At 43.9% G+C, this 13,255-nt stretch overlaps 1 protein-coding gene across 9 annotated transcripts in view; it reads left to right on the top strand.

Moving 5' to 3' along the window:
* The window catches only part of LOC124805641 (serrate RNA effector molecule homolog), a 207,106-nt gene that overhangs the window by 134,972 nt on the left and 58,879 nt on the right, over positions 1-13,255 (top strand). For all 9 annotated transcript variants that reach the window (XM_047266240.1, XM_047266225.1, XM_047266253.1 and 6 more), the window contains 2 exons: positions 3,126-3,359; positions 3,524-3,664. In XM_047266240.1, coding sequence (XP_047122196.1) covers positions 3,126-3,359; positions 3,524-3,664 — 375 coding nt within the window. The remainder of the gene's footprint in view (positions 1-3,125; positions 3,360-3,523; positions 3,665-13,255) is intronic.

Below are 13,255 nucleotides of genomic sequence, written 5' to 3'. Positions count from 1 at the left end.
TTTAGAAACAGTTCTTTTAGTTGTACCCACATAAACATCACCACAGCTGCATGGGATCCTATACACTCCAGCTTTTTCCAAATTAAACGGTATATGGATGCCAGTGTTAAAGAAGATGTGTACCACCCGTCCACTACTGGGTGATGGCAAAGGCGATCGACGACGATGGACAGCAGCCAATTGCACTGACGTTTTCAAAACACGTGACGTCACGCCGCGGCGTGGGAGCGCGCGGACACGGAATTTAGCGGCAGTCAGTAGCGAGCCAGTGGGTGTGTTGGACGTTCCATCGAGCTACGGACCCCCTTGAAGATGTCTCCCACAGTCGGAGACGAAACGTTGGGAATCGACACAGAATTCATCAACCGACCACGGCATAACAGCCCGGATAATTATAATGGACATGATATTTCCGGCCGTGAAAGTCTACATTTTGATGCTATTCTTGCAGTAATTTTAGAAAGTTTGTTTGAAACATCCATTTCAAGAAACATATTTTTTGTTCTATTTAAGATACTTCTTTCTGATTCAGATTAAAATTTGATATGGCATATGTATCGTACGTATTTAACATGGAATCTGAAATAAATCTGATAGGTAACTTTTCATAGTATTTCAAGCCCACCAATCCTTAAACCCTAAAAAATGTCTGTATGTAAATAAAATTAATGTGTGTTACAATAGTCTCATGTGAAAATCTACTATTTTCTTCTGTGTGGGACTGAGACTTTATTTCAGGCAGTTTCTATGTTACCTCATCTCAGTATGTATTGTCATGTCTATTTCAATAGACTTTTTTTCTAATTTTATACTCAGATTTTTAAACTGTTTCATGCTCTTGCCTACAGTAGCATGTTACTCTTTAGATTCCACACTGCTTTTACATGCTGTTCCTGCCTCTTTGTTTCTCTTGCAGATTCTGTGTGCGTATTGTATAGGCCTCACAAAATTTGACATTTGCCTGTAAATGTAATTTTCTGGTGTGTTTTACCATTATCGCATACTTATTTGATACAGTCAGTTTAACCATGAGTGGGTGCGTCTGTGTATAAAGTGCGCCAGCCACAAATAACATTGTCTTGTACCATTCCATTGTTGTTCCACAATTGCGAGCCCGTATCTGTTCCTTCATTATTGCTTTAGTTAACACTTTGATAAGTTGTGTTGTACATCCAAGAGAGCAGCAGTAATATGAACAGGAAGCTAGGTGAGAAAAATTCTCAGTCTATGCCAGAAAATGACTCAGAATCTGAGCCAGCAGCACAAACCCACAATGAGGTAGTTGTCTACATGATGATTAGCGATCGAAAAAGAAGTTGGCTGGGATCTGAAACAACTGTGCTGTTTCATGCTTCGACTGGGTCATTAATGTGGTGTAACTTTTCTATACAGCAGTAGGCTGATATAATGGAAGTTCATTTTACACTCCTGGAAATGGAAAAAAGAACACATTGACACCGGTGTGTCAGACCCACCATACTTGCTCCGGACACTGCGAGAGGGCTGTACAAGCAATGATCACACGCACGGCACAGCGGACACACCAGGAACCGCGGTGTTGGCCGTCGAATGGCGCTAGCTGCGCAGCATTTGTGCACCGCCGCCGTCAGTGTCAGCCAGTTTGCCGTGGCATACGGAGCTCCATCGCAGTCTTTAACACTGGTAGCATGCCGCGACAGCGTGGACGTGAACCGTATGTGCAGTTGACGGACTTTGAGCGAGGGCGTATAGTGGGGATGCGGGAGGCCGGGTGGACGTACCGCCAAATTGCTCAACACGTGGGGCGTGAGGTCTCCACAGTACATCGATGTTGTCGCCAGTGGTCGGCGGAAGGTGCACGTGCCCGTCGACCTGGGACCGGACCGCAGCGACGCACGGATGCACGCCAAGACCGTAGGATCCTATGCAGTGCTGTAGGGGACCGCACCGCCACTTCCCAGCAAATTAGGGACACTGTTGCTCCTGGGGTATCGGCGAGGACCATTCGCAACCGTCTCCATGTAGCTGGGCTACGGTCCCGCACACCGTTAGGCCGTCTTCCGCTCACGCCCCAACATCGTGCAGCCCGCCTCCAGTGGTGTCGCGACAGGCGTGAATGGAGGGACGAATGGAGACGTGTCGTCTTCAGCGATGAGAGTCGCTTCTGCCTTGGTGCCAATGATGGTCGTATGCGTGTTTGGCGCCGTGCAGGTGAGCGCCACAATCAGGACTGCATACGACCGAGGCACACAGGGCCAACACCCGGCATCATGGTGAGGGGAGCGATCTCCTACACTGGCCGTACACCACTGGTGATCGTCGAGGGGACACTGAATAGTGCAAGGTACATCCAAACCGTCATCGAACCCATCGTTCTACCAATCCTAGACCGGCAAGGGAACTTGCTGTTCCAACAGGACAATGCACGTCCGCATGTATCCCGTGCCACCCAATGTGCTCTAGAAGGTGTAAGTCAACTACCCTGGCCAGCAAGATCTCCGGATCTGTCCCCCATTGAGCATGTTTGAGATTGGATGAAGCGTCGTCTCACGCGGTCTGCACGTCCAGCACGAACGCTGGTCCAACTGAGGCGCCAGGTGGAAATGGCATGGCAAGCCGTTCCACAGGACTACATCCAGCATCTCTACGATCGTCTCCATGGGAGAATAGCAGCCTGCATTGCTGCGAAAGGTGGATATACACTGTACTAGTGCCGACATTGTGCATGCTCTGTTGCCTGTGTCTATGTGTCTGTGGTTCTGTCAGTGTGATCATGTGATGTATCTGACCCCAGGAATGTGTCAATAAAGTTTCCCCTTTCTGGGACAATGAATTCACGGTGTTCTTCTTTCAATTTCCAGGAGTGTATTATTGTTTAAGTAAACAGTGATGTAACTCATATAATATTGGTTTATTTTAACCTTCCGTAAATAACTAAGATTATACTGTGATATTGTTTATTTTAGCAACATAAAGACAGCTATGCTTGACGTTTATACAAAGTATGCTGCACTCCCACTCATGTCATAAACAAAGGCATGCCCACTTCATGGTTAATGATTGAGTTTTTATTTTGAGACACATTCTGCAGTATATATTAACCTCTTTGTTATCTTTGCTTATGGTTTTTTAAATTTTGTTTCTAGATGATGGAAAAGGAAGACGAGGGGAAACAAGAAAAAACCAAATCTGCTGAGTCAAAAAAAGATGACAATATGGAAGATGGTGAAGAGCCAATGGATATAGAGGATGCAGGAAAGGCTAGTGGAAAGTCTAGAGAGAAGAGTGAGGAGACAAATAAGCCAAGACCATTACATCGCACAGCTTCTATTTTTCTGCGCAATTTGGCTCCTACAATAACAAAACAGGAAGTAGAAGCAGTAAGTATTTATTTTATCTTTTGGAATTATTTGATGACACACATCAAAATTATTAATATTTTCAAATATTTTTATGGAAGCTGCACAGTAAAGTGCTGAGTTGAGTAATTAGAAATCCAGGTGATAGCTGAGCATTGTTGGTGATATGGCTGATTGATTTGCAGATGTGTAAGAGATATCCTGGATTCCTACGTGTGGCTATTGCTGACCCACAGCCTGAAAGGAGGTGGTTCAGGAGAGGTTGGGTAACATTTGAAAGACAAGTGAACATTAAAGAAATATGTTGGAACCTCAACAACATTCGGGTGAGATTTGGATAACATTTAAACAAGAGAATTCTGTTATCTTTTGTGCTAATAAGATGTGTTTAAAATTGGAAGTTAGATTTTATTATGTTTATATTTCATAAATCATTAGTTGTCAGACCACAGTAAAACCTTACCAGATTGTAGAATTGGCTCCAAAATTTTATTTGGTAATTTTGTTTTGAATGTCCTATTGTGTTGATCTCCTCACAGATGCACAAGTCACTGAAGTGGGCATCAAATAGAAAAACTCGCAAATTTTCTGAAGCATTTTTGTTCTCTCGATTACAAATAATCCCATTCACTATTAATTGTGAGATTTTTTTTAAAGAGGGGCAGGCTGTCAAACGGGCCGACTGGGAGCAGGAGAGGCACCGCGGGACATTTCAATTTCCACTGTTCTGTGTAGGTGTAATGGCATCCATTACAAAATATACACATTTCAATTCCACAGAGCGAAGTACAGTGATGTGCTATAGAAGAATGCTGTATGAAGAGGTGCGGCACTGCACTTCGGTGCACTTAACACCAAATAATATGTCTTACATTTCCTCCAACACATATATTTTATGTTTCAGACTTTTTAGAAAGATGTGCGCTACAAGATGAACATATTTTTGAAATTTTTTGACCTGGTTCGCAAATATTGTAGATCCAGGGCTGATGCGCAGAGCAGTCTGAGTTACAGTGAGTAGTCTCCACGTGACCTGTGTTTACATTCAGTGATTTTGCTGTTTTCCCTTCATTTACTCTCACGTCAAATGAAAACAAAACGGATATCTGTGGCCGGGAGCTATCAAGTGAATTAAAATACATTCACTTAATTCCAGAAGGCTAAAATATGTTTTTAGTTTCAGATTTTATTTTATTTCCATATTTCTGACAAACATTAATTGCCTTGCTGAACAATGAAGTTATTTTTGTCTGTTTGCTAAAGAAATTTGACTTTCATTAACCTTTTCCGCAGAGGCAGTCAATGTATTTGAAACGAAATGTTTAATTCTGGAGTACTGGCTAGTTTCACCTGTTTGCTGCATTTCAAGTGCATGTTTTCATCTTCTAGCATGTATGGCATTATGCCATAATAAAGAACCAAACATTAGATAATACAGTACTGATACTCCAAGAAAATTTACGTCCTGAAAATCACACCGAAAAGCTTAATATGTGCACTTTAAGGCGAACTACCCTTTTTAGTATGGTTTACGAAATTCCGATGCTCTTGGAGTATATCTCTGTCTTGTTTCTTTTATGACATATTGTAAGTAAGATCTTTTAATGTTTTACACATACGAACATACGGGCTTGTTTGGCACTCTGGCAACTGCTGAAATCAATCTAACAGGTTGCAGGAAAATATTGCGAATTGTGGTTCGAAAAGTGTTATTTTCAAAGTAAATTTCCTTTTATGCAAGATGAACTACGTGCAAGAATGTACGATGAATTTCTTAAATCACAGAGCATTTGATATTTTTTAAAAATCAACTCTGATGACAAGCCATTTAGAAGAATTTCGAGCCCAGAAGATCAGAGATTTATGTTGGTATTAAAAATTTTACTGGTGTATTTGTGTGATGTATCTTAAAGTGTAACATGCGCTAAACAGATCAACATTATATGTGAAAGCTTAGCTTCTCTTGTAGCGTATTAGCTTTGAGACAAATATTTATATGCCAAAGCTTTGCTTTTCTTGTAGCAACACTATGTATATTAACTTAAATCATTAACTTTTCCTGTTGGTGGAATTCGAATTCATACTCTCGTAATACGAAAATATGCAGCATACATGTTGCTGCACATCAAAGATCTTTCCAAAATGTGTTTTTTTCCCCCTTGAGTTTTGTTTTCTAAAGTGCCGATAAATTATACACTGCTGTATAAAACCATATCCATTCAAAGGACTGATAAGTTTTACTGTTCCGATGGAAAGTATAATGTCACTTAACACAGAGAAAGTGTGTTTTCACCCAGGAGAGAATGTATTTTTAACCGAGAGATCCGCAAAAAATCTGGGAATTTTTTTTTCCTTTTTCGCATATACACCCTGTCTATTCACAATATATGTTCCAGACATTATCCACATATGCCACTGAATTATATCATTGTACAACATATAGCTCGAGAGATGTGACAGATTATATACAGGAGTTAGATTCTTTAAAGAATCAGCACTGGAGGTTTACCTCTTGCCTTTGGGATTAAGATCAGCTGCAGTGTCCTCTAGCACTACATATATATATTGGTAAATGTTTGTTCACCACATCCTACTTAGTTGACTTGCCCCACCTTGTCTTGTGCCTGCCCGCATCTTGCTGTTGCTGCTGTGGTACTGTTTATATTTTGTGTTTTTGAGTGTTCATACAACTTGTCCTTAAATCAAATATCACACCAGTCTATATTGAGACAGGTTTACTGTGTAAGTGTATAAAATTCCACTTAAAAACATTTTGTTGCAGCTAGTAAGAAGTTCACATTTTCATTGGTATGTGGACAGCACATGAAACATGATGTGCAGTTTTGATTTGGACTTTACTATCTAAACATTGCAAAAACAAAATTTCAAGTACCAGATGAAACACACAAGAAAATACACCTGATGCCTTTTAGGAGACGCGTCCGACATACTTTTACAGGGTGTACAAGCCCTCGGAAATAAGGGAAAAACCTTGGAATTTTTTCGTCTGGAAAAAACGGGAGAAACTCAGGAATTTTTAAGTATTCCAGGAATTTTTCATTGTTTCAACTTTTCAGTTAATTTTTTATAATTTTAACTGACAAGAACTCATAATCTAACAAAGAATTTTACTTTAGCCTGCTACTGCAGAAGAATACTGCAGCGATAAACCACCAAAATAAAACTTAAATTGCAAAGACAATAAGCCATTTACAACAACAAAACACAGTGCACACACAAATGTGTGCCGTCAGCAAACTGTGTCAAAAGTTTTAGGACAAAAACTATGCAATACTTCGTAATAACAAACTGCTTTTGGTGAATGTGACATCACAACTGTCTACAGTAGTTATATTTTATCAGTTGCCAGTAGGCTCATGTACATGTGCAAAGCTGAAATCAAACAATGGAAAATCCAGGATATAATGTTACAATATGAGAGAAGGAAAATTGCTACTTACCATATAGTGGAGATGCTGAGCTGCGATAGGCACAATAAAAAAATTCACACAATCATAGCTTTCAGCCATTAAGGCCTTTGTCAGCAGTAGACACACACACACACACACACACACACACACACACACACGCAAGCGCAACTTGCACTCACATCTGCAGTCTCAGAGAGCTGAAACTACATTGCGATCAGCAGCATCAGTGCATGATGGGAGTTTTAAATAAAGATGGGGACCCTCCACACCCGCACCAACGTGGTGACTAGACCAAAAGTTCTACTGTCACCTCCGTGAACATGTTAGTTATCTGTAAGTGGATCACAGGATGCTGGGCTGTGATGTTATCCGTGTGTCTGGGTAAGACTACGCATTAACACGGTCCATCAGGTGATAGATAGTGGACGAAATGCAAGTGAGGGAGCGATTTGAAGAGCAGAAGGAAAAAATTGCCAAGGCTCGTGCCATGGGAGAAAAACCTCTGCGACAGTGGGATGGGTAGTAAGAGCAGTAGTGGCTTACTAGCTGCAATAGTTCATGTAAGGTTGGATTTGTTAGTATGGGTATCACGCATCATTACCGTGGCAAGCGATGGAGATGTATCCCAGTTGCTGCAGCTGCTCCATTCCTGGAACAATCAAGATCGTTATATAGTAGTGGGAGATCGGCCATAGATTATCTCACTGTGTGGGGGATGTGTGGATCTTGTCTGCATGCAGTATTCGGTACGGCTTCCCTGCGTGTTGCCAGTTATTCGGCAGTGTGTTCCAGCTGGATATCCAGTAATGGCGTCCGATTAACAGGGGCTCACCTGTACTGTTGTGTTTGCGTGTGCTTGGCCATAGAGGTTAGGTCCTTACAAGTATGTCTTTTGGTCTTTTGTGTTTCCATCTATGGTTGTGGTCGTAGTTCCCCAGAGTCAGAATAAATGGATTCTGCAAATGTCTGGAGTTTCTGTATAGTCTTGTGGTGAGTTTGTGGATTACCTCCGTGAGAGTCTCAAGTCTGTATTCTCAGTGAAGGTCCGCGATGCATGTGTATCGTGAAGCATTGCTTATGATTTTGAGTACTTCGTTTTGTATGAGCTGCAGACAGCGCAGGCGTGTAGGTTTAGCGTATCCCCAGACAGGAGCTGCGTACGTCATCAGGGGTCGAATAAGTGCCATGTACATGGACCTTGACACTCTTCTGTTCAGTGTGCTACGCCTGTTGAACATAGGGTAGAGCTGTTTGAGCCTCACACTAGCTTGGTTGGTCATGTGTTGTATGTGGTCCCCCCAGAGTAATTTCCGGTCCAGCCAGACACCGAGGTATTTGACTTTCTCACGGAAACGTATTGGGCGTGCATGTGGAGTTATTGGTCTGCAGTATTGGTGTTTGCCCAGTTGCTTCGGTCTTCTAGTGAACAGAACGGCTTCACACTTGTCGACGTTTACTCTAACGCGCCATTTCTTCAACCAAGGCTCAGCCACTCTGAGTGCAGTCTTTAAGCGTGACGTAATGTTTGATGGTTTCCAATCTTGAGCGAGGATGGCTGTGTCATCCGCGTAGATTGCCATCGTTGTGTTGTGTGTGGTTGGGAGATCGTTTATGTAGAGGGCCTTAGGATGCTTCCCTGGGGTACCGTATTTACTCGAATCTAAGCCACACTTTTTCCAGTTTTTGTAATCCAAAAAACTGCCTGCGGCTTAGAATCGAGTGCAAGGCAAGCGGAAGTTCTGAAAAACGTTGGTGGGTGCCGCCACAACTAACTTCTGCCTTCGAATATATGTAGCGCTACACAGGCATGCTTTGTAGGCACAAAGATAAATACTGGCACCAAATCCTCTGCGTCAGTAAATAAATTTAAAAAAAAGGTGGAAGACGAGCTTTTTTCTCCGCCCCGAGTTTCAACCACTGCATTTTCATACATTATCCAACGAAGTAAATACAAATTCCGTATTGTTCATCTTCAAATGTAGCAGCATTTCAATCCACTACGGAAATCCGACTGGCAAGACTGTTTGGGATGTTTGTCAATATGGCCAACTCTATGTTCTGAATTTTTTCCTACCTGTGAGAAGAGATGGTTGCTAATAGGAACTTTTATGAATTGTGAATCACATGCAGTATTCTCTTCACCATAAGAGTAATACGAATATAAACATTTTGCCATGTATTGTTTCGTGTTTGCTGCTATCTCATTTAAATCCTGTGTGCCTAATAAACTACGAAACTATAGTGAGACAACAGCAAATGCGGAAGAATATACATATCATGTCATGTTTATATTCGTATTATTCTTAGGCCTGATGGTGATACAGTCAGAAGTGAAGCACAGCAATTGACTGGATTTTTAAATCTAAGATAACTAATTTCTGTGCAGAATATAATGTACTAAAGAGGCGCCTGCAAAGATTTTCAAACGGAGAAAAATTTTCGCTAAACTCTCGTTCAGAACATCTTCTATCATATGCAGTTTATTATTTGGTTCTTGTTGATCATTATCAAAGAAAGCAGCAATGTAAGTAACAAGAAATAGCAGTCTCTTGCCATTGTTTCGCTAATGAGACGATTCCTCTTTTTTTTTGTAAGCGGCGGTAGCGTGCACAAAAGCAAGCCATGCCGCGAGTGGCGACCGGCCGTAAACACGCATGACGCACTATCAGAATGCGACAAACAATGCATGACACAGTACAGTAATGAATTTTCAGCTTAGAGTGATGTAAACACCTATAACAAAGAAAACGGCGCTTATCAGATCAAAGAAAAATAAGCAATCAATTCAAACCAGACGAAGCATGTGAAAAAGAAAGGGTACCCATATAAATACGGCCGGAGTGCCTGACGCATAGCAATGGCTACCTGGTAAAGCTTAACTGCTAAGCTTACGACTCGAACCAAACTACTGTAGCTGTATCATCATTCATTCGACCTAAATTGTGTCTCATATTACAGTGGACCAACTTTGTTTCGATTTGGAGATGCGGCCTAAAACTTTTCTCTCCTCTTGAATTTCGAGTCTCAAATTTCAGGTGCGGCTTAGATTCGAGAATTTTTTTTTTTCCTTGATTTCGAGTCTCATTTTTCAGGTGCGGCTTAGATTCGAGTGCGGCTTAGATTCGAGTGCGGCTTAGATTCGAGTAAATATGGTACCCCCGCGTGTATACCGTGTCGTGTTGATTGTTTTCCCTGCACGTCAGTGTTGAAACTCCTGTCTGTGAGGTATTAGTGTATTAGACACACCTGCCCGTTGGGGAGTCCTGCATCGCGGAGTTTGCGAATGAGGCCGTTGTGCCATAGACGGTCGAAAGCCTTTTCGATGTCCAGGAATACCGCCCCTGTTGGTTTGTTTGTGTTGAAGCCATGTGTTATATGTTCAACGACCCGTAAGAGTTGTTGTGTTGTGGAGTGGTGATTTCTGAAGCCGAATTGCTCCGGTCTCAGGATGTCATTTGTTATGCAGTGCCTGGTGATGCGTTTGAGAATCACCTTCTCAACAATCTTACTGAGCGAGCTCAGAAGGCTGATGGGTCGGTAATTTTGTGGGAGGCTGTGGTCTTTCCCTGGCTTCCTGAACATCAGGACTTTGGCCGTCTTCCAAAAGGCGGGGAAGTGTTGGTGTTTTAGTATGGCATTCGTTATGTGTGTTAGGTACTCAGTAGCTTTATCCGTGAACTCCTGGAGGACACGGTTTTGAATGCCATCATCACCAGGGGCTTTCCTAGCAGCGGAATGCATTATAGCCCAGGAGACTTCGGCTGTGCTAGCATGTCGAATGTCGTCGCGCGATGGTTGGGCTAGAATGCGTATAACCTCCTGGTCAGTAGCAAGTGTGAACACTGGATCTGATGGTACCAGGTTCGGTGTGAATGACGCTGTAAGTGTGCGGGCCATTAGTTCTGCTTTCTCTTCCTCTGAGTATGCAGGTCCATCAGGCCCTTGAAGCATTGGGTATATATTTTCTCCCTAGTGAAGTGTCGGGCTAATTTCCACACACCAGGTCGTGTGGTGTCCAGCCCTTCGAGTTTTTGGTTCCACTGTTGTGTTTTATGTGTTTGTATTTTATCGTGTATGATGCCCTGTAGCCTGTTAATCTGCCGTTTGAAGTACTGATGCCTGGTGCGCTGCCATTGTCTCCTGAGGCGATTCCTCATTGAGATTAGGCCCAAGATTTGCTGGGGCAGGGCCACACTGTGTTGTTGTTAGGTGCGATCAGGTATGGTGCCCGCCATTGCGTCCTGGACGACGTTAGTGGAGGGTTTCTACTGCCTCGTCAATTTGTGCTGTTTCGTTAATTTCATGTATGGGTGGGATGTGGCTATCGAGTGTTTCCTTGAACAATGTCCAATTCGCACACCCGTAGTCCAACATCCTGTGTTGTTCCATGTGCTGCAGTGTTCCTCAATGTATAGTATTACAGGTTGGTGGTTTGAGGGCAGATCGTTTTCAACGACAACGTTGAGTGTCGATGTAATGCCCTTGATGAGGGCCATGTCTAACCTGTCTGGTCTGTGTCCCCTCTGATAGGGAATGTGCATAAGTTCAGTCGAACATCACCAGCCTCTCCCTTGCCTTTGGTAGTGGGCGGGGCGCGAGTTTCAGCGGGTGCAGTCGATCCTCGCGCCTCGTGTCTCACTGCGGGTAACAACACGGGAAGTGCTATCAGCATCCGCCATCTCGCACTTAGGAGTATTTATTAGGTGGGGAGGGGGAGATGACAATTTTGCTTTTCTCGATATGCGAGAAAAGTGTATGTTGTTCCCTATTGAAGTGGGAGTTCCCTACGTTATACTAACATGCACTGTTAGTGCAAGTGCAGCACCTAAAGTTGGTGCGGAAGAAGAAAGGCCTGCAGCACCTGGGTGTGGTCCTGTGAAGGAGCCCTGGTACTGCCTCAGAGTCCCTAAAAGAACGTGAGAATCATGTTGGGGGCGTTGGGTAACCAGAGGCTACCGGGAGCTGTGAACCGAAGCTCTTTCCGCGACTGGTTGTGCAGCTTTGTGTCGAAGGGGAGCGAGCTCAACCCTTCGGCACTCGGCCGGTTGCCGCTGGGCGGCTGCGCCGGGAGCGGCTGATGCGCACTGCCCGGGCGACTTGCTGCGGAGCACTGGTAGCGGCCGGCTTGCGCGCGGTTGGCTGGCCCGCGGCCGGCTGGAGGGAGAGTGGCGACTGGGTGGCAGTAAGGAGGAGGCTAGGGTGGGTAGGGGGAGGGATAGTATGGTGGGAGCGGCGGACAGTTAAGTGTTGCAGTTTAGACAGATGGTAGGAAAGAAGGTGCGGAGAGGGGAGGGGGTAAGTAGCGGAAAGGACAGAAATAAAAATAAAAGAAATTAAAAGACTGGGTATGGCGGTGAAATGACGGCTGTGTAGTGCTGGAATGGGAACGGGGAGGGAGTTGGATGGGTGAGGACAGTGACTAACGAAGGTTGAGGTCAGGAGGGTTGTGGGAACGTAGGATGTATTGCAGGGAAAGTTCCCACCTGCGCAATTCAGAAAAGCTGGTGTTGGTGGGTAGGATCCATATGGCACAGGCTGTGAAGCAGTCATTGAGATGAGGGGTATCATGTTTGGCAGCGTGTTCAGCTACAGGGTGGTCCACTTGTTTTTTGGCCACAGTTTGTCGGTGGCCGTTCATGCGGACAGACAGTTTGTTGGTTGTCATGCCTACATAGAATGTAGCACAGTGGTTACAGCTTAGCTTGTAGATCACATGACTGGTTTCACAGGTAGCCCTGCCTCTGATGTGATAGGTAATGTTGGTGACCGGACTGGAGTAGTTGGTGGTAGGAGGATGTATGGGACAGGTCTTGCATCTAGGTCTATTACAGGGGTATGAGCCATGAGGTAAGGGATGGGGAGCAGGGGTTGTGTAAGGATGGACGAGTATATTGTGCAGGTTCGGTGGATGGCAGAATACCATGATAGGAGGGGTGGGAAGGATAGTGGATAGGACATTTCTCATTTCAGGGCACGACGAGAGGTAGTCGAAACCCTGGCGGAGAAAGTAATTCAGTTGCTCCAGTCCCGGATGTTACTGAGTTACGAGGGGAGTGCTCCTCTTTGGCTGGACTGTGGGGCTTTGGGAGGTGGTGGGAGACTGGAAAGATAAGGCACGGGAGATTTGTTTTTGTACAAGGACGGGAGGATAATTACGTTCAGAGAAGGCTTCAGTGAGACCCTCGGTATATTTAGGGAGGGTCTGCTCGTCACTGCAGATGCGACAACCACGGGTGGCTAGGCTGTACCGAAGGGATTTCTTGGTATGTAACGGGTGGCATCTGTCGAAGTGGAGGTATTGCTGGTGGTTAGTAGGTTTGATATGGACGGAGGTACTGATGTAGCTGGGAGCTATTAAGTGAGTTAAAATATTTTCACATACTATACAAAAGACCAAAATATATTATTAGTTTCAGTTTTCTTATTTTGTTTCCATGTTATTGGGAATTGAGCATTAATCATCTTGCAGATTTTTGTTGGTTTGCT

This window comes from Schistocerca piceifrons, chromosome 1 (assembly GCF_021461385.2).
Source record: "Schistocerca piceifrons isolate TAMUIC-IGC-003096 chromosome 1, iqSchPice1.1, whole genome shotgun sequence".
NCBI lineage: Eukaryota > Metazoa > Arthropoda > Insecta > Orthoptera > Acrididae > Schistocerca > Schistocerca piceifrons.
The sequence above is the reverse complement of the archived record's forward strand: the minus strand, read 5'-3'. Positions and strand labels throughout refer to the sequence as shown.